We start from the raw sequence: 20,699 nt of genomic DNA on the forward strand, positions 1-20,699 counted from the left end.
AGCTATTACCAGCAGGACAGTGGGGTGGGAGGAGGTATTGTTTCATATTCTCTGTGTGTATATAAAGTCTGCTGCAGTTTCCACGGTATACATCTGATGAAGTGAGCTGTAGCTCACGAAAGCTCATGCTCAAATAAATTGGTTAGTCTCTAAGGTGCCACAAGTACTCCTTTTCTTTTTAAGATGATACTATTTTTTAACCTCACCTTAAAAAAAAAAACCTCCTTTTAGCTGGTATTTCCCCATATGACTGTCACCCCTTCATGTTTTTATGAACTGGCTCGCCATCTGGGTCATGTCTTCTGTGAGAAACAGACTTAGAAATGCTGCATATCTCCCTGTGGGCAGTGCTTGGATTCCACTGAGCAAGCTCAGCCTCCATTAGGGGAAATCCTGGAGTCCCACCAACAACCAGATTCTCAGTTAAAGGAGTTTCCAGTTCATATTTTGGGCCTCAGAAATGCTTGCTCCTTTAAATAACAGGCATAGGGTTCTGTATGTATGCAGTTACTTCTTTATTTACGCATAGGGTATGTTCACTGCAATCAGGAGGTGTGATTGTAGGACACATAGACAAACATGAGATACTTTTGAAGTTAGCTCAAGTAACAATCGCAGCGAAGCTACAGTGGCACGGACTAGCCCTGTCTGCCCAGGACCCTGGGCATATACTTGAGTGAGTGTCATCTGTGCTGCTGCAACTTCACTGCTATTGCGAGATCAAGGTTCGCTCAGGTGTATCTACATATGCTGCAATCACACCTCCCAACTGCAGGTTAGACATAACTATAAGAGAGTGTCAGTGACTTGCCCAGGCACTCAGCAGCAGAACGATGAATACAATTCACGAATCCAGACACCCAGTCCCCTCCCTCTAGCCACTAGACACACTCCCTCCCCACCATAATAAAAGTCAGTAATAAGGGTTTTGTTTTGTTTTTTAAACACACAAACTAGGTACCAGGAAGCGAAGACACCTTTTTCCTGATTGGCACTCTGTTTGGAATGGCACTGTATAACATGAAGATCGCTCCCTTTCATTTCCCTCTAGCTCTGTACAAAAAGTTGCTGGATATTCCACCCACTCTAGAAGACTTAAAAGAGCTGTCTCCTACAGAAGGGAGGTATGAAAACAATTTCCCAAGCTTTGTGCCATTAAATAAAAGTATGTGGGGGGGGGGGAGGGTCTCCTACTTTGTGGTGTGCATAGAAACCACTAAAAACAGAGCTAAATACAGTTATTCAAGTGCATGCCTTCAATGAACTTATAATACCATACTGCTTTTGATATGATAATACTAGGACAGGGACATGCTCCAGAGATGAGACACTCAGGGTACGTCTGCCCTGCAAGTGGATTGCAGCACGTGTATACAAACCTGAGCTAGCTTTAATCGAGTTAGCATGAGTACCACTAGCAGTGAAGCTGCAGCAGTGTGGGCTAGCTGACTGGCTCAGTACTCAGAGTCCTGGGCGGGCTTGTATAGTTGATACTGATGCCCGCGCTGCCGTGGCTTCACTGGTATTGATATTCACGCTAATTAGATTGCGGATAGCTCGGTATGTCCACATGTGCTGCAGTCACTCCTTCGATTTCAGTGTAGACACACCCTAAGGGTGAAACTCTGCGCCCACTGAAGTCCACAGTGAAACTCCCTTTGTCTTCAGTGGGGCCAGGCATTGGACAAGCAGGAGGTTGAATTGCACCCCTGCAAACGGACAAGTTAAGGGCTTGTCTACACTACCAAGTTTTGTTGACAAAACTTATGTCGACACCCAAAAGTCAACAAAACAAAAAAATCGCCACAGGGTGTTCACACTTGCTCCCTCTGTTGACAGATCATGTCCACACTGGGGAGACCATCATCGACAGGGTGAGCAATGCACTGTGGGTATGTATCCCACAGTGCAGTGTTGTGGGAAGAAAGAGCTGATCGCTGCATACCTTGGGATTCTCTCTGGGTTCTCCCACAGCCCCCTCAGCTGCCGAGAGCAGCATCGTGAGTAGCTCTGGGAGCTCTCCACAGTGACATGAATGACAAAACAGCGCAGCAGTCTGGCCCCCTCCCCCACAGCAGCAGTCTGCCTGCCGCTATGTTTCTAGCGCAGGGCAGAACAGGAGCATTCCAATGATTTGCTCTTTCTTTGTTTCCCAAACGGAGCAGCACACAGATACTTCCCGGAGCTTTGAAAGGGGAGGGGCACATGGCTGCAGGGAAGCAGAGATCAAAACACTGAGCAGAGCAATCAGGGCAGGCATTGTGGGATACTGGCGGAAGCCAGTTCTGTCGACAAAACAGTCAGCAGTGTCTACACTGGCTCTTTGTGGACAATAAAGGAAGGGGGAAAGACAAGTCTCTCATTGGGGTGGAAGTTTTTTGTCACCAAAACTGGGTGCTTTTCACGACAAAAGTCCCATTGTAGTGTGTACGCTCTTGCTGTTTTGTTGCCAAAAGGCAGTTTTTGGCGACAAAACTTGCAAGTGTAGACAAGCCCTAAGAATGTTGTTGGCTATAATTTAGACCTGGCTGAAACAAAGCTGCATCTTATTTAATAGTCTCCTGATTGGTGGGTTATAAATTTCTGTTGTGATTCCATTTTAACCAACTTAAATGTTTAGTATAACAGAATTATTTCTCCATGCTGTGATCATGTCAGATCTGAAAAACTAAGCTTTGGTTGCATTAGGTTTTGAATACGAGATTTCAGATATGTACAGCAGGAAATGGTGGTGGTGATTCAGTAGATAGTGTTATTCTCTTTGATTCAATTTTGAACCAATGTCCTATCATCAAGATGGGGATACTGTGGTGCTCATTCTGGCTGAGAAGTAAGAGACCAGGATCACAAAGACTGCATGGCAATTTATTTTGTTTGTTTTTTAATAGCATGTCTATTTCCTTCAGTGTCTTGGACAAGTTCCAACTTGGTTACTTGCATTCTGCCTACCCAACCTCCTCCCCCTGCTGTTTCACTTCTTATTTCACTAACTTGCACAGCACTTATCACCATGGCAACTAAGTGCTTCACACAAAAATTAAAAGAACAAACTATGAATAACATCAGTGAACCAAATTACCAAAAAATCTTCACTTCCTGTCTTAAATTGCTGTGTGGTGCTGCTGTGCACGACAAAATTGTTCTTATCTATAATCCCCATGGTCCATGATGGAATTGTCTTGACTCAGTAAACATAGCAGCCTCAGGCCTTGATTCTGCACACACTTACATATGTGAGTAACTGTCAGTGGGACTATTCATGTGTGTAAGGTTATTCACATATATAACTGTAGGACGGGGGTCCGAGGCTCCAGTCCTACAATGACCTGGGTGCAAGCTGACCCATACGTCTGCATGGAATTCCTTGAAAGTCAGGGGGGCTCTGCTCAGGCCACATGAAGCTCATTGCTGGATCAGACCTGAAGTTTATAGACCAGTTGTAGACCAATTTGTGGGTCATTCGGAATGAATGGTGCTAGATAAGATGTAAGACAAAAAATGTGTATATGTACTGAAATAGAAAATATTTTGCTAATTTGCGTTAACAAAATTATTTAGAGTCTATTTCCATATTGCTTCTTGTCTGACAGGAATCTTCAAGAAATGCTGGATGAAGACTATGATGACATCCTTGAGAACATGATGATGGATTTCACAGTAAGCCATTATCATCCTACTTACGGGCCCAGCTCTGCAAACACTTATACACAGAGTAACTTGATTTATGAGTAGTCCTGTTGAAATCAGCACAACTGATCATATAAGTTAAGCCCTCACCTTCATAAGTGTTTGCAGTATCAGGCTCAGTATAAAGAATAAGAATGGTATGAGTAAACCAGCATTCAATTTTTTACTTTGCCTTTGACTGTTGTAGATAATGAAGGAACAAGGAGGATCTATAGTTTCCATCGAACTTAAAGAAAATGGTGCAGACATTCCAATCACAAAGCATAACAGGTAGTTTTCTCTCTCTTTCTCTATACACACACACACTTTTCTTTAAGCATCTAGTGTTTTAGTTTCTGTCCTGGAAGAGGTATCGATTTATATATATATATATAAAATTTGATTTTAAACTGTAAGATTTTTCTTTCGAGCAAATTGTTTGTTACATAGGACAGAAGGATAGTTGGAAGTAAAAGTTCATTAACCTTACAGTGTATCAGGGATAACCTCAACACAGGGGTAACTGGGAGATGATAGTCTTTGGTCTGTGTTATGCAGAAGCTCAGAAATGGTCCCGGCTGGGCTTAAAATCTCTGAATCTGAAAGCCCTATTTAAGCCCTATATATAATATTTAAAATGGGTAGATGATATAGAACTACAATTCCAGTGAATCATTCCTATCACAAATAAAAAGAAGAATCAAACTGAGTTAAACCTATGTAAATCCAGAATAATTCTGTTGACTTCAATGGGTGTTACTCTGGATTTATTCCACTGTAAAACAGAGCAGAATATGGACCAGGGGTCTGTGTTCATAAATGTGCATGCAGCACAAAATAAAGAATACCTGCCATGTCTTACTCTGGGACCCTTGGCTACTACTACAATATAAACAATTAATAAGAATGACCTTATAATGTATAAAAATAGCACAGAAAATGCATTCATGGGGGTGACTGAATTGACAGTCATTTGTAGTGGCCATTCGTGTTTGTTTATGTACATAAGTAATCCTATTGAACTCAGTGGGATGGCTACGCATGTGCACAATGTTTCTTGCATGTGTTGGATTAAGGCCATATTCAGGAATGAACTATTGTAGGTTTCCCCTTTAAAGTTGTCCCTCAGTCTGTTTCACTAAAAGCAAGAAATCTACAGCATTCGGTTGATATCTTTGCAGGAAAGAATACGTCAATGCATACGTGAATTATGTGTTCAATGAATCGGTAAAGAAGCCATTTGAGGATTTCAGGAATGGGTTTTTAAGAGGCTGTCCAGCTAAAAAGTGGAAGCTCTTCCTTCCTATCGAGTTCCTTACTGTTTTCCGTGGACATACAAAATATGACTGGAAGCTGCTGGAAGAGGTAATGCAGTCCAGCAGAGCATGCACCTGCTTCACTTGCTGAATATAGGTTCCCTGTCTTTGTTCTTTTGTCGAGTACATATCCCATGAATGAGAGAATAGGTGTTCAGGGGCCTGGTAAGAGATGAGGGGCTTTTCACTTAGGCTCACACCAGTGACCCAATTAATTGTTCCTAGTGGCTACTAGTCATTTTGGGGCTAAACAGGTTGATATTCCTTTAAATTCTTTTGGGTTGTGCTGTTGTCTCATTTTTAGTGCTCTGTAGCCAAAGAAACATGATCTGGAGGTCCATGCTGCAGAGTACCGCACCAAGCATGCTTTGGGCACTCAAAACAGTAGGAGTGGTGCCTTTGCTGACTATGCGTATGTACAGCATCTAGCACCATGGGGCCCCAGTTATGGCAGGGGTCGCTAGGCATTACTGTAATACAAATACTAATTACAATTTTCAGAGCTCCACCCATTACACCCTTGTTGGAAATTTGCCCCATATGAAAGACACCCCTTTGGTTTTCCTGGTACCACTTCTTAAGATAAAAAAAACAACAAACAAGAGAAGAATTAGAGATGGGCCTAAAGCAATACCCCGGATCTGACCTGAATCCTTCCCTCCCACCACCTTCAAGCTGCAAAGTGGGCATGTTAGAAATCCATTCCCAGATCTGAAATCCATGTACTATACTCCTTTCTCTATAGCTGGTTGAGGCAGACCCTTGATTAGAGTGCCCTGAACTTCTGCGTTAGTACAGGGGTGTTTAAAAATCTGAAATAAATAGGATGAAACTCAATGAGTCAACAATGTACCACTGTTGCAAAAAAAGTGATAATCATTCTGGGATGTATCAGTAGGAGTGTTGTAAGCATGCCATGAGAAGTAGTTCTTCCACTCTAGTCAGCACTGAGAAGGCCTCAACTGGAGTATTTTGTCCAGTTCTGGGCAGTGGGCACCACACTTCAGGAAAGATGTGGACAAATTGGAGAAAGTCCAGAGAAGAGCAACAAAACATGACCTATGAGGAAAGACTTAAAAAAACTGGGTTTATTTAATCTGGAGACGAAAAGACTGATGGAGGACATAACAGTCTTCAACTATGTAAATGCTGTTACAAAAAGGAGAGTGATGCATTGTTTTTCTTAACCACTGAGGACAGGACAAGAAGTAATGGTCTTAAACTGCAGCAGGGGAAAATTAAGTTAGACATTAGGAAAAACTTCCTGTCAGGGTAGTTAAGCACTGTAACAAATTACCTAGGCATCTTGTGTTATGTCCATAATTGAAGGATTTTAACAACAGGTTAGACAAATGAGTCTAGATAATGGGATGGTTTAGATAATACTTAGCAAGGTGCCTTCCGGTCTTATATTTCTAGACTAATGGGGCAGGGCTATTTTTATTCTCTTTGACAGAATACAAAGTACACAGATTATGAAAAGTCTGATCAAACCATCAAGAATTTTTGGGCTGTGTTTCATGAACTCCCAGAAGAAAAGAAGAAGAATTTTCTTGGTAATAAAACAGGCACTTTAAATAATGCACTAAATATTCTCTCTCTATTTAAAACACAAAAAAAACATTTTGGTTGTAAAATAATTTTGCTTTAAATTGCTTTTTACTGTATTTGGCCTTGTTTTCATCATTTCCATGCCAGAGCCTTCTCTGCCAAATTTTAGTTCTGTTCCTTTAGGTCTCACTCTTAGACTCTGCCCCAGTGCATCTGACTTAGCAATGATTCTTCTGTACTTCATTTATTCTGAACATCCCTAGGTATCCTAACTTTATTCCACCTAAGGCTAATATAGAGCAAGTGGAGGTGATGGGTCATGAATCAGCATGCAGCTGAGGCCGGAGGTATTTGATTAGCTTCACAGCAATTACCTCATGAGAGTATTTAGTTTGATTAAATGGAAGAATATCTACTTCTTAATTCTTCATCTGCTGGAAATATTTTAGAAGTATGTGGTAGTGGTTAGAGCAGAGGACGAGGAGTCAAGACTTCTGCCTTTTCCCCCATCTCCCTCTTTGATTATATTGATTGATTATTAGTAGAGCTGGGGTGCAGATTTCTGTCACAATATTTTTTCTAACAGAAAATGCCATTTCTACAGGCAAAACTTACATTTTGCTGACACTCTTTGATTTTCCAAGAAAATCAAAACAAAATGTTTTGGGTCAGGTAGCCCCAAATTGAACATTTTGATTTTTTTAAATGAATCAAAATGTTTAGTTTCAGGTCAGTTCAGCATTAATCTATGCTCACCTGAGCAGCCCTAGAGCATTATGGAATTTGTAGTTCAGTTGCCCCATGCCCCCATTTTCTTTTATGGGCAAGTGCTCCCTGGCTGGACTGCATTTCCCATGATGCACCATAATGGTTCAACCAGCAGGGAGACTGTGATGCATCATGGGAGATGCAATCCAGCCAGGAAGCCCCATCCATACAGGAAAATTGGGGCATTAGGCACCAGCACTACAACTCCCATGAGACGCTGTGACATTTAAGGAAGGCCCCAGATTAATGTTGAACCAAGTCAAAATGAAACTTTTTAATTTGGTTCACCAAACCAAAATGAAATGTTTCAAATTTGGGAGTCCTGAAACATTTAATTTTGATTGAAAATGTTGAACAAAATGTTTAGACATTTCCTAATTGAAATGTTTATGACCTTTCCAGTCCATGAAAAAAATTGAAATTTGGATTTTTTTTCCTGATTTGGGATGACAACAAATGTCAAAATATCAGCAATTCCCCACAGGACAGAAATTCTGCTACATCTACTTATTAATCTCTCTCTCCAAGGTATTTCAAGACATCTATTGCCATAGTAACTTAGTGCAAGATAACCAAAGATAGCATTGAGTATGCCCTCCCCCCCCCCCAAATTCCTGTGTGTCTTTTTGTATTTAATTTTATAAATTTTGAGGTGAAATTGTGGCACAGATCAGAAGGAGGGGGCACAAAAGAGATGACTTGGTCGGGGCCTAAGTGGAGTTCTTAATTATGTGAGTGTTCCTTACTGACACAAGTAGTCCCAGCTTTATCCAAGAAGGTTGCTGGATCAGGTTCATAGTTTTTAAACACAGAAAGCCTAGCCTCGCCTTTCTAAATTAAAAAATATTTTTAATTAAAAAAGAAAAGAAGGGATCATTCTCATTATAAGTCAGCAAGTAAAAGGATTCAAAATATTCAAGTACACTAAGTGCAAAACACAAAACAAGTAGCTTGTACAATTACCTATATATTTACTTTGTGATTCTCTGCCCCCGCCACCCCATTTGTCCTCCAATAATGTTATCTTAGTGTGTTTTCTGTCTGCATCTTATTGACTTTTTTTTTCTCCCCTCAGCTTTTCTGACAGGAACGGATCGAATCCCTGCCGAAGGGATGAGACATTTTCAATTCACTATTGCAGACTTTAAAAAAGAAAACCCGGACCTTTTCCATCCTGTTGCCAATACCTGCTATCACATCTTGGCGCTCCCAAGATACAGCAATAAAGAGATTTTTCGGGAAAAGTTCCTGAATGCCTTAGAGTTTTATGAAAAATTTAACCTATCATAAATTGTGGCCAAGAGCAATTTAAAAAAACATTTTTCATGTCTTACTTGCAATAGTATTCTATTGTTGGAGGAGATGCCACCAAATCCTGTCTTTTATTTGCACTGCACCTTAAAAACATTCAGATTCATTCATCCATTGGGATTGCACTTTGACTGCAGGCCTGAGAATCACCACCTTTGTTGAAGTACCTAAGATTGTAGAACAGGTTTGTAAAAAGTCAGTGAACTAACTAACCAAGTGCAATATTGACTAAACGAAAATGTATTATTGGTTAAATGACTTTTTCCCTGCATAATCTCTTACATTGGATATAAAGTGTGTGTGTATATGAATATATATATATATAGAGAGAGAGAGAGAGATTGATTTTGTGATATGACAGGTGTATATATAGTACATAGGAATTTCAAAGGTACCTAGTGGATTTAAATGCCCAATTCTCCTTGAATTTCATTTGGATTTGGGTGAATGAGTCTCTTAGGTTCCATTGCAAATCCCAGCCTTAATATGTATCAAAAGAACACGTAATTAATTATTAATGGTATATAAAATAGGTTGACAATGTATATAATAGGTACTTTTAACTTCAGTGCTACCTACCAGACTGCTGTGTTAGGCAAAATCACCCTCCCGGTCTTAACTCTCATGCTTCCTACATTCCCACCATTTAAAAGAAACTTGCTGCTTCACAGATGTTTCTGGCTGGGGTTTTCAAAGGAGCATATGGGAGATAGAATTAATTGGGAGTTGGGTGTTTAATGGGAGATGGGCAACTGACTCCCTGCAGCCACTTGGAAAGTCTCCAGCACACTGACACATTCAGCGAGCAAGAGGTTAATTGGATGCTGGGAGGAGGGGTTGGTAAAGACAGTAATGACTCTGTAACTCTACAGTGCTCTTATTTGACATGGACCTGATTACTCAGCAAAATAAGTCACTATCTTTGCCAGCAGCAGAAGCCTGAATTGTGTTCACAGGGTGACCTCAAGAAGCAAGTCAACAACTGTAATATTAACAAATAACAATTAACACTTCTCCTATAGGTTTCCCAATGCATCCTGTCTTCACTGTGTCTTTTTTGGATTTGTCTGTAAGCTCTTTGGGGCATAGATTCTCAATACTTTGTATTTTGTATAGAACCAAGCATGCTGTCAATGCATTCTTAATAGTAGTAATGCCAAAGGGAGAGGATGATGAAATTTCCACTGATCAGAAATATTAGTGATGAGTTCTCTAGCCTTACCCAATACCTAAGGGGGCCTGAACCTGCAAATTTGTATTGGACTGAGCAGTCCATACTCTCACAAGCACTGTCTTTGACTCCTCCAAGTAAGAGGTTTCAGGATCAGGACTCAGCATGGCAAATATTTTATATTCTGTCAGTCATTTCCAGGCTTTGCTAAAAGCTGTATTTTTAAAGCATTAATGCAAGGGCTTTGCATTCCCAACATGCTGTGAACTTCTTATTTTCACTGTACGTAATTTTTAAAGGGGGTGTGTGGAGTCCTAAGCAAATAGATTTCATTTTCAAAAGCACAATGTTTTTTTAAATAAATGTCACTGCTACCATAAGTTAAACTCTTTGGGTCCAATTATGCAAGCAACTCCATGTGCATGGATCCCTGCACCTATGCAGGCTTCCTGGTGGGCCCTGGGAGCTGGCTGTACTTTGCAGAATTAAGGCCCAACACTGATAATACTATGCAAGGTTGTAAACACTGCAGACTATACTTTTTGTATTTTTCTGTGGTTTTTCTTGTAAAAAGCATATAAATATTGCATCTTTTTCATTGTCCGACAACTGTGCTCATTGCTTACCCTGAGTACCGTATGTTTGTTATACATTGTTGAATATGTCAGTGGGCAGGTACCTAAAGCAAGTTTCATGTGTAAGAAAGTGTTTTACTGGCCCTTTTGCCAAATGTTGTGTTGAAATAAATGAGGATAGCCTTTCATATGTACAGCTGACAGTGTTTTTCTTTGTTCTACAACTGCTTGTGTACTGTTGTGTTTCCTTGGTTCTCTCTCTTCGTAAAGCAAATTTTCAGAAGCGGGCACAGTAGGAAGTGAAGGCTGAGCTAAGCCCTGGTCTACACTAGGACTTTAGGTCGAATTTAGCAGCGTTAAATCGATTTAAACCTGCACCCGTCCACACAATGAAGCCCTTTATTTCGACTTAAAGGGCTCTTAAAATCGATTTCCTTACTCCACCCCTGACAAGTGGATTAGCGCTTAAATCGACATTGCCGGCTCGAATTTGGGGTACTGTGGACACAATTCGATGGTATTGGCCTCCGGGAGCTATCCCAGAGTGCTCCATTCTGACCGCTCTGGACAGCACTCTCAACTCAGATGCACTGGCCAGGTAGACAGGAAAAGAACCGCGAACTTTTGAATCTCATTTCCTGTTTGGCCAGCGTGGCAAGCTGCAGGTGACCATGCAGAGCTCATCAGCACAGGTGACCATGATGGAGTCCCAGAATCGCAAAAGAGCTCCAGCATGGACCGAACGGGAGGTACGGGATCTGATCGCTGTTTGGGGAGAGGAATCCGTGCTATCAGAACTCCGTTCCAGTTTTCGAAATGCCAAAACCTTTCTGAAAATCTCCCAGGGCATGAAGGACAGAGGCCATAACAGGGACCCGAAGCAGTGCCGCGTGAAACTGAAGGAGCTGAGGCAAGCCTACCAGAAAACCAGAGAGGCGAACAGCCGCTCTGGGTCAGAGCCCCAAACATGCCGCTTCTATGATGAGCTGCATGCCATTTTAGGGGGTTCAGCCACCACTACCCCAGCCGTGTTGTTTGACTCCTTCAATGGAGATGGAGGCAATACGGAAGTAGGTTTTGGGGACGAAGAAGATGATGATGAGGAGGTTGTAGATAGCTCACAGCAAGCAAGCGGAGAAACCGGTTTTCCCGACAGCCAGGAACTGTTTCTCACCCTAGACCTGGAGCCAGTACCCCCCGAACGCACCCAAGGCTGCCTCCTGGACTCAGCAGGCGGAGAAGGGACCTCTGGTGAGTGTACCTTTTAAAATGCTATACATGGTTTAAAAGCAAGCATGTGAAAGGATTACTTTGCCCTGGCATTTGCGGTTCTGCCTTTGCAAAAGGTTTCTGGGGAGGGCAGCCTTATTTCGTCCTTCATGGTAGGACACTTTACCACTCCAGGCCAGCAACACGTACTGGGGAATCACTGTAGAACAAAGCATTGCAGTGTATGTTTGCTGGCATTCAACCAAAATCCGTTCACGCGGTGGGAGGAGGCAAAATGCGACCTTGTAACGAAAGCACATGTGCTATGTATGTAATGTTAACAGCAAGGTTTACCCTGAAAGAGTGTAGCGACTGTTTTATAAAATGTGTCTTTTTAAATACCGCTGTCCCTTTTTTTTTCTCCACCAGCTGCATGTGTTTCAATGATCACAGGATCTTCTCCTTCCCAGAGGCTAGTGAAGCTTAGAAAGAAAAAAAAACGCACTCGCAATGAAATGTTCTCCGAGCTCATGCTGTCCTCCCACACTGACAGAGCACAGACGAATGCGTGGAGGCAAATAATGTCAGAGTGCAGGAAAGCACAAAATGACCGGGAGGAGAGGTGGAGGGCTGAAGAGAGTAAGTGGCGGGCTGAAGACAGGGCTGAAGCTCAAATGTGGCGGCAGCGTGATGAGAGGAGGCAGGATTCAATGCTGAGGCTGCTGCAGGACCAAACCAGTATGCTCCAGTGTATGGTTGAGCTGCAGCAAAGGCAGCTGGAGCACAGACTGCCACTGCAGCCCCTCTGTAACCAACCGCCCTCCTCCCCAAGTTCCATAGCCTCCACACCCAGACGCCCAAGAACGCGGTGGGGGGGCCTCCGGCCAACCAGCCACTCCACCACAGAGGATTGCCCAAAAAAAAGAAGGCTGTCATTCAATAAATTTTAAAGTTGTAAACTTTTAAAGTGCTGTGCTTAAAGTGCTGTGTGGCATTTTCCTTCCCTCCTCCACCACCCCTCCTGGGATACCTTGGTAGTCATCCCCCTATTTGTGTGATGAATGAATAACGAATGCATGAATGTGAAGCAACAATGACTTTATTGGCTCTGCAAGCAATGATTAAAGGGAGGAGGGGAGGGTGGTTAGCTTACAGGGAAGTAGAGTGAACCAAGGGGCGGGGGGGGTTAATCAAGGAGAAACAAACAGAACTTTCACACCGTAGCCTGGCCAGTCATAAAACTGTTTTTCAAAGCTTCTCTGATGCGTACCGCGCCCTCCTGTGCTCTTCTAACCGCCCTGGTGTCTGGCTGCGCATAACCAGCAGCCAGGCGATTTGCCTCAACCTCCCACCCCGCCATAAACGTCTCCCCCTTACTCTCACAGATATTGTGGAGCACACAGCAAGCAGTAATAACAGTGGGAATATTGGTTTCGCTGAGGTCTAAGTGAGTCAGTAAACTGCGCCAGCGCGCCTTTAAACATCCAAATGCACATTCTACCACCATTCTGCACTTGCTCAGCCTGTAGTTGAACAGCTCCTGACCACTGTCCAGGCTGCCTGTGTATGGCTTCATGAGCCATGGCATTAAGGGGTAGGCTGGGTCCCCAAGGATACATATAGGCATTTCAACATCCCCAACAGTTATTTTCTGGTCTGGGAATAAAGTCCCTTCCTGCAGCTTTTGAAACAGACCAGAGTTCCTGAAGATGCGAGCATCATGCACCTTTCCCGGCCATCCCACGTTGATGTTGGTGAAACGTCCCTTGTGATCCACCAGAGCTTGCAGCACTATCGAAAAGTACCCCTTGCGGTTTATGTACTCGGCGGCTTGGTGCTCCGGTGCCAAGATAGGGATATGGGTTCCGTCTATAGCCCCACCACAGTTAGGGAATCCCATTGCAGCAAAGCCATCCACTATGACCTGCACATTTCCCAGGGTCACTATCCTTGATATCAGCAGATCTTTGATTGCGTGGGCTACTTGCATCACAGCAGCCCCCACAGTAGATTTGCCCACTCCAAATTGATTCCCAACTGACCGGTAGCTGTCTGGCGTTGCAAGCTTCCACAGGGCTATCGCCACTCGCTTCTCAACTGTGAGGGCTGCTCTCATCTTGGTATTCATGCGCTTCAGGGCAGGGGAAAGCAAGTCACAAAGTTCCATGAAAGTGCCCTTACGCATGCGAAAGTTTCGTAGCCACTGGGAATCGTCCCAGACCTGCAACACTATGCGGTCCCACCAGTCTGTGCTTGTTTCCCGAGCCCAGAATCGGCGTTCCACAGCATGAACCTGCCCCATTAGCACCATGATAGCTCAGTGGTTTGAGCATTGGCCTGCTAAACCCAGGGTTGTGAGTTCAATCCTTGAGGGGGCCGTTTAGGGAACTGGGGCAAAAACTGGGGATTGGTCCTGCTTTGAGCAGGGGGTTGGACTAGATGACCTCCTGAGGTCCCTTCCATCCCTGATATTCTATGATTCCATGATGCATGCATTGTCAGGGCCCATGCTTTCAGAGAAATCTGTGTCCATGTCCTGATCACTCACGGGACCGCGCTGACGTCGCCTCCTCGCCCGGTATCGTGTTGCCATGTTCTGGTGCTGCATATACTGCTGAATAATGCGTGTGGTGGTTAATGTGCTCCTAATTGCCAAAGTGAGCTGAGCGGGCTCCATGCTTGCCGTGGTATGGCGTCCGCACAGAAAAAAGGCGCGGAACGATTGTCTGCCGTTGCTCTGACGGAGGGAGGGGCGACTGACGACACGGCTTACAGGGTTGGCTTCAGGGAGCTAAAATCAACAAAGGGGGTGCCTGTACATCAAGGAGTATTTCAGGCAGGACTGCACGGAGGGTTCCAATAAGAAATGGTGCACCTAAGTTATCGTTGTTATTGGAACAAGGAGGTTAGCCTGGCCTCTGATTGATACATGGCTAGATTTACCTCGCTGCACCTTCTCTGTGAGTGACTGCAGTGTGACCTAGAGGAATGAGTCCCCTAGACAGGGGAGGAGGCAAATGAGTACAAAACAAATCTGGTCTATTTCTTGTTTTGACCCACTCCATCTATCTTTTACATCTTTGGCTGGCAGCAGACGGTGCAGAAGGACTGCATGCCATCCACATCTCATGGCTGCTCGGCAGAAGATGGTACAGTACGACTGCTAGCCATCCCCATCTCTTGCCTGCCTGGCAGAAGATGGTGCAATACGACTGCTAGCAATCCTCATCTCTTGCCTGCCTGGCAGAAGATGGTACAGTACGACTGCTAGCAGTCCGTATCGCCTGCCCGCTCACCATAAGACGGTTCAATAGGACTGACTGCAGGACTAAAGAGAATGACCTGGTCAAGTCACTCCAAATTTAGTCCCTGCGCCCATGTCTGCCCAGGCGCTCCCAGCCGACGCGGCCAGGAGCACCTCGGACACGATAAGGACGACTACCAGTCGTATTGCACCGTCTGCTGCCAGAAGGTAAGGGGTTGCTGCTACTGTGCAGCAAAGCCGTACCGCGTCTGCCAGCACCCAGGAGACATAGGGTGACGGTTACCTGAGCGGGCTCCATGCTTGCTGTGGTATGGCGTCTGCACAGGTAACTCAGGAAAAAAGGCGCGAAATGATTGTCTGCCCTTGCTTTCACGGAGGGAGGGAGGGAACGGGGACCTGACGACACGTACCCAGAACCACCCGCGACAATGTTTTAGCCCCATCAGGCATTGGGATCTCAACCCAGAATTACAATGGGCAGCGGAGACTGCGGGAACTGTGGGATAGCTACCCACAGTGCAACGCTCCGGAAGTCGACGCTTGCCTCGGTACTGTGGAAGCGCTCCGCCGAGTTAATGCACTTAATGCACTTAGAGCATTTTCTGTGGGGACACACACACTCAAATTTATAAAACAGATTTCTAAAAAACCGACTTCTATAAATTCGACCTTATTCCGTAGTGTAGACATACCCTAAGAGTGTTCAAGTTTATCATGTGCAACATAATTATGTTCCTGATCCAATTTCCTATTACATTAGTAAGCCAGGTCAAGTATGTTGCTGTGTGGGGAGATATTTGCTTTATGCTGATTTGTAAATCTAGGACAAACGTTATATACAGTATTCTTCACTTCCAGTCCTAAACTGTGGTGTTGCTGCTGTGTGACAAGCCCTATGTTTCGCGCCAGAGGCGGCTGCGTTTCAGTGAGAAGTGAGGTGATTCCTGTAGAGGGCTGGCCCCACACTCCCTTTGCTTCTGTCGGTGCAGAGGAAACTAAACTCTTGGATCTGAGTAGGGTCACCGCGGGAGCACCAGCTCCACACATGCCTCCAGAAACTTCTCTGTGGGACGGGCAGGTCTGGCTACTCTCTTTGGCATCCTGCTCCTTCCTCCTAAAACTGTAGGCCAAAGCAGAGAAAGTGCCCTATGTTGTGATGCCTCCTCCCACACATCCCCGCTACAGGAGTTTCAGAGAGCAGCAGCAGCTGAAATCCCTGACTCTGTCATTCCTAGAGGAGATAGGTTGCCATGGTGTTGCAGGGGGTAAAGTGGAAGTGTGTGATGAAACTGGCAGGACCCTGTGCCACTTTTATGCACTGCCTTTTCTTTCATTGTAGTGATGAGATTTAATTGGGATGAACGTTCTGCCATATAGTATTCCCAAATCCTAACCGAGCTGGGACTCCCACTCAGCTTTCCTGCATGGCGGCTCAAAGCACTACCCCAAGCCAGCCTACCGCTCATCTACTTGTTACTTTCCTGTTATACTTTATGATTCTACACTAGGGCTTGGAAATTCTGAGTGACTGTAAGTACTGTGCAGCTATAAGAAAGATGGTTTCTGTCTGGATTTCACAGTAACCCATTGCAGATTAAATGATTATAGGTTTATCTGCAGCCTGCAGGAATTTCCTCTATCTCATATGGTGCATGAGAGAGAGAGCCTGGAGTAACTTGCAAGGCTATTTTTAATTCATTCTCAAATAAGCCCTGATCTTAGAAAAATAAACTCCCTCACAAACAGTACTTTGGGCATCAAGTTGTGTCTACATTACAGCTCCTGGTACATTACCCAAAACAAACAAACAAAAATCCACAGGAGCTGAACCTATTTTAAGACATTAATTCAAAAGAGTCTGTGTTGGCCAGAGAAAGTGTATGAAACTCACATTAGAAAGTGTTTTCTGAGATGCTTCCTCCTGTCTAAATGTCTGATTATCACATTTAAAGAAGCCCTAACGCTGTTTGCAGTGAAGAATAGCTGATTTTGTCAGGCATCCTTTTAGAACAAAATCTCCTTGGAGCTTCTAGGTCAAGATAAGCCAAAGGGTGTGAGATGTGCTCTGTGAAGAGGTTTAGCCAAGGGTGGGGAATGGATGTTCTGGAGGAAAGGCTGGCAAGGGCTGGCGGAGAGCCACTGGACCACTTGTATACACAACTGCACCTGCAGTATGGTTGGCATAACTTCGGCCTTACTGTGGAGTTCCTGTATGGGATACAGGCATGATAGCCCGTCACTCTTGGTCCAGGAGGTAGCTATACCATGGAAGGAATACAGAAAAAAAACATACATGGGTTCATTCCCTCCAGTGACAAAGAGACTTTTATGGTCAGCTCAGGGTTACTACTCCCCCAAAAGATAGCTCTCATGCATGTTTATGGATGACGGGTGAATAATGTCTGGCTTATGTCAGACGGCATCTTCTCCCATTAGACCAAGAGTTCTGCCTTTGTGAGTCATTCTTACTTTGAGTCGCTTGCTGGCTGACGGACAGATCCCTCCAGGGACTAGATACATCAGCACATATCTGCCAAGGACCATCTACCAGACCTTTAATAGAAGTTTTTAATCTGCCTTCATTTCAGGTCTAAAACATTTCTGTTCCAATATTAATATAAGGCTTGTTTTATTTCTTCTGAGACAATGCAGGGACAATATGGATGAGAAAAGACCTGTGCACTTATGTGTTAAGACACTGTAAGGGGAAATAATTCCCAGGATTAGAGGCTAAATAAAGAAATACAAATTAAAAAAAAAAACATCAGAAAATAAGCCATCAGACACAAGAGATAATATAAATTTTAACAAGAGTGGACAGAGAATGTTGGAAACGTAGGGGCCCAAATTCTCTGCTGCACTGAGTTTCTGTGTGGCACAGCAGAGGGGACAGCTCCCTGCATCTCAGGGTTAATCTGAACCCAGCGTTGGTTAGAGCAGCCCCTAGGCTGCCATAAAATGTCAGCCATAAAATGTCAGCCATACTGTGGGGCCATGTGGGTACCCATAGCAGTGCCGCTGATTTGAAGGTATACATTATCCCCAAATGTGAAATAGTTATGGGTGAGGACAAAGTTCAGCCACCAGGTTTGCCGTGACATTATCAGGGATACTGTTCCTGACGGCTTGTAGTCCATCTTTGTGTGGAATGTTGGTGTAGAGGGCTTCTACATCCATAGTGGCCAGGATGGTGTTTTCAGGAAGATCACCGATGGACTGTAGTTTCCTCAGGAAGTCGGTGGTGTCTCGAAGATAGCTGGGAGTGCTGGTAGCGTAGGGCCTGAGGAGGGAGTCTACATAGCCAGACAATTCTGCTGTCAGGGTGCCAATGCCTGTGATGATGGGGTGTCCAGGATTTCCAGGTTTATGGATCTTGGGTAGCAGATAGAATACCCCAGGTCGGGGTTCCAGGGGTGTGTCTGTGCGGATTTGTTCTTGTGCTTTTTCAGGGAGTTTCTTGAGCAAATGGTGTAGTTTCTTTTGGTAACCCTCAGTGGGATCAGAGGGTAATGGCTTGTAGAAAGTGGTGTTGGAGAGCTGCTGAGCAGCCTCTTGTTCATATTCCGACCTATTCATGATGACGACAGCACCTCCTTTGTCAGCCTTTTTGATTATGATGTCAGAGTTGTTTCTGAGGCTGTGGATGGCATTGTGTTCCGCACGGCTGAGGTTATGGGGCAAGTGATGCTGCTTTTCCACAATTTCAGCCCATGCACATTGGCGGAAGCAGTCTATGTAGAAGTCCAGTCTGTTGTTTCGACCTTCAGGAGGAGTCCACCTAGAATCCTTCTTTTTGTAGTGTTGGTAGGGAGGTCTCTGTGGGTTAGTATGTTGTTCAGAGGTGTGTTGGAAATATTCCTTGAGTTGGAGACGCCGTTTGGATAATTTTTCTTCAGGTTTTGAGTCTTTAGGGTGCATTCACGTCACTCTCTCAAGCTTTTCTCAGAAAGCCCCAGAGCTAGAGAAACCTGCTTTTTCGAAAAGGAAGCTGGGAGTCTCACGTTGTCAGTCTCTTGGGCTTTAGTTAGCTTGGGATTGTTCTGATCTCTTCTGGGAGTCAGTTCCTGAGTGCAGAGCCCTCTGTTGACAAGCTCTGCCCCTTGCAAGTTGCACTGTGGGCCTCAACAGTTTCACCAGCCCTGATGATGACAGCTGTGTCGATGGTTCCTGGCACAAAGGTCTCAGAATGCCCCAGGCTCCTTTTGGATCAGTTTTCTACTTGATTTTGGGGAGTGCACACAGACATTGTTTTTGGAATGATTTTAATATTACTTTCAAGTGATACTATATGAATGCTGGCACCTTTTCTCTTACTGCTGCATACTGAGAAAGCTGATTATCTGGCTAAACAGCACCTTTGTGCAATTGGCACTAAAAACGGTATTTAAAGCAGGGCTGTTCCTCTTCCCTTTCCTCCCTTTGTTGGTCACTTGGCTTCTCAGATTGTAAACTCTTCAAGGCAGGGATTATGGTTTCATACTGAATGGACGGTAACTAGCACTAGCAAGGAACAGCAATGAGAATCATGATAATTGTTTGGCTACTAATAACATGCTTAACTTTGCATGCTAGGATTCAGGCCAGATCCTCAGCTGGTGTAAATCAACAATCAGTTAATAGTGCTACCCTGATTTACACCAGCTGAGGATCTGGTAATCAAATGTCATGCTTCTGGGTGCAAGCTGATCATCACAGTAGTCAGGAAGGGACTTACCCTAGATACAGCATTGAATAATTACCCATATAGCTATCAAGCTACCAGGAACAGCATTTTGGTTAGGTTTGTGTGTATTTTTACTTTGCTTTGGCCTGCCTCTAAAGAATTTAGGCATTGGCTACTGGTGAAGGAGAGACAGAAGATTTAATGACCTGATGTGGGTATGACATCTCCAATGTTGCTAAGTAATAATGACCAAGCACAGGCCAATGCTATATTTGCATGAAAATACAGCCTGCAACTATGAATTCCTGGGTCAAGAGATATGATACTCTACATCACCATGGAGACAACATGAGCTGAAAGGTAAAAAAAAAAAATAGAAAACGGTAACATTCCACAAACTATGGAAAGTCAGCTTCTTAACTGTGCCAAATAAAACATGGGAGCAGAGGGAAGAGCACAAAAGATGTTTGTGGCTCCTTGATGCTGGGGCAGGATCTGCCCTTGCCAAGTCCCTAATGTGGTTTAGAGCAGCTCCAGACAATTATTTTCCACCAGTTCCTTTCAAAAACATCATTCCCTCAAAATATGAACAGTACCTGCTTGCCTCCTTAAATCAGAAGTCTCCAACAGCTCTCCCATAACAGTTCTTAATGGATTAGAAATCACGTCTGATTGTCCACATGTGCTGACAACTATGGTTGGTTGCACCCACAGTGAGGTCAGCGCTGGATCAGCTATGACTCAAGCTGGTGTTCTGTATGGTAGGAGAAAGATCCATCCATAGAGGGTTTCCCTCTGCAAGGATCTCAGCAGGATGGTCTGGCCGAAAGTACCCTGGCTCTGGAGTATCTGTAATCATACTCTCACATGCAATCTGTCTCTTTTCCCCTCCAGGCTGGAAAATATGTGGCCAGACTTTAATTGACTCACATGGATAAGAACAAAGAGAACTGAAATGGTATTTAAAGAGATCTGTGGTCTAGGATTTGGAGCTTAGGAATGGAAGCTGAAAACAGCAGCATTCTAAACCTGGAGCTGCCACACGTTCACCATATGCCTCTCAGAGTCAGTTTGCATCTTGAGAAACTGGTAGCCAGTTGAAATGAAGCCTCTTACAGCTTACATCGTTGATAGCTGTCCCACTGCTGAAGGAGCATATTTCCTCTATAACAGTGGTTCTCAACTGCGGTCCACCGCTTGTTCA

General features: G+C 44.2%; 1 protein-coding gene across 2 annotated transcripts in view; it reads left to right on the top strand.

Annotated features, from left to right (window-relative positions):
- Positions 1-10,546, top strand: part of LOC125635441 (E3 ISG15--protein ligase HERC5) — a 44,859-nt gene extending 34,313 nt beyond the window's left edge. For both annotated transcript variants that reach the window (XM_048847142.2, XM_075127519.1), the window contains exons 18-23: positions 958-1,124; positions 3,591-3,657; positions 3,875-3,957; positions 4,848-5,031; positions 6,439-6,538; positions 8,377-10,546. In XM_048847142.2, coding sequence (XP_048703099.2) covers positions 958-1,124; positions 3,591-3,657; positions 3,875-3,957; positions 4,848-5,031; positions 6,439-6,538; positions 8,377-8,591 — 816 coding nt within the window. In that variant the 3' untranslated portion in view covers positions 8,592-10,546. The remainder of the gene's footprint in view (positions 1-957; positions 1,125-3,590; positions 3,658-3,874; positions 3,958-4,847; positions 5,032-6,438; positions 6,539-8,376) is intronic.
- The last annotated feature ends 10,153 nt before the right edge of the window (positions 10,547-20,699 follow it).

The sequence above is a fragment of the Caretta caretta genome, chromosome 4 (assembly GCF_965140235.1).
Source record: "Caretta caretta isolate rCarCar2 chromosome 4, rCarCar1.hap1, whole genome shotgun sequence".
Lineage (NCBI taxonomy): Eukaryota > Metazoa > Chordata > Testudines > Cheloniidae > Caretta > Caretta caretta.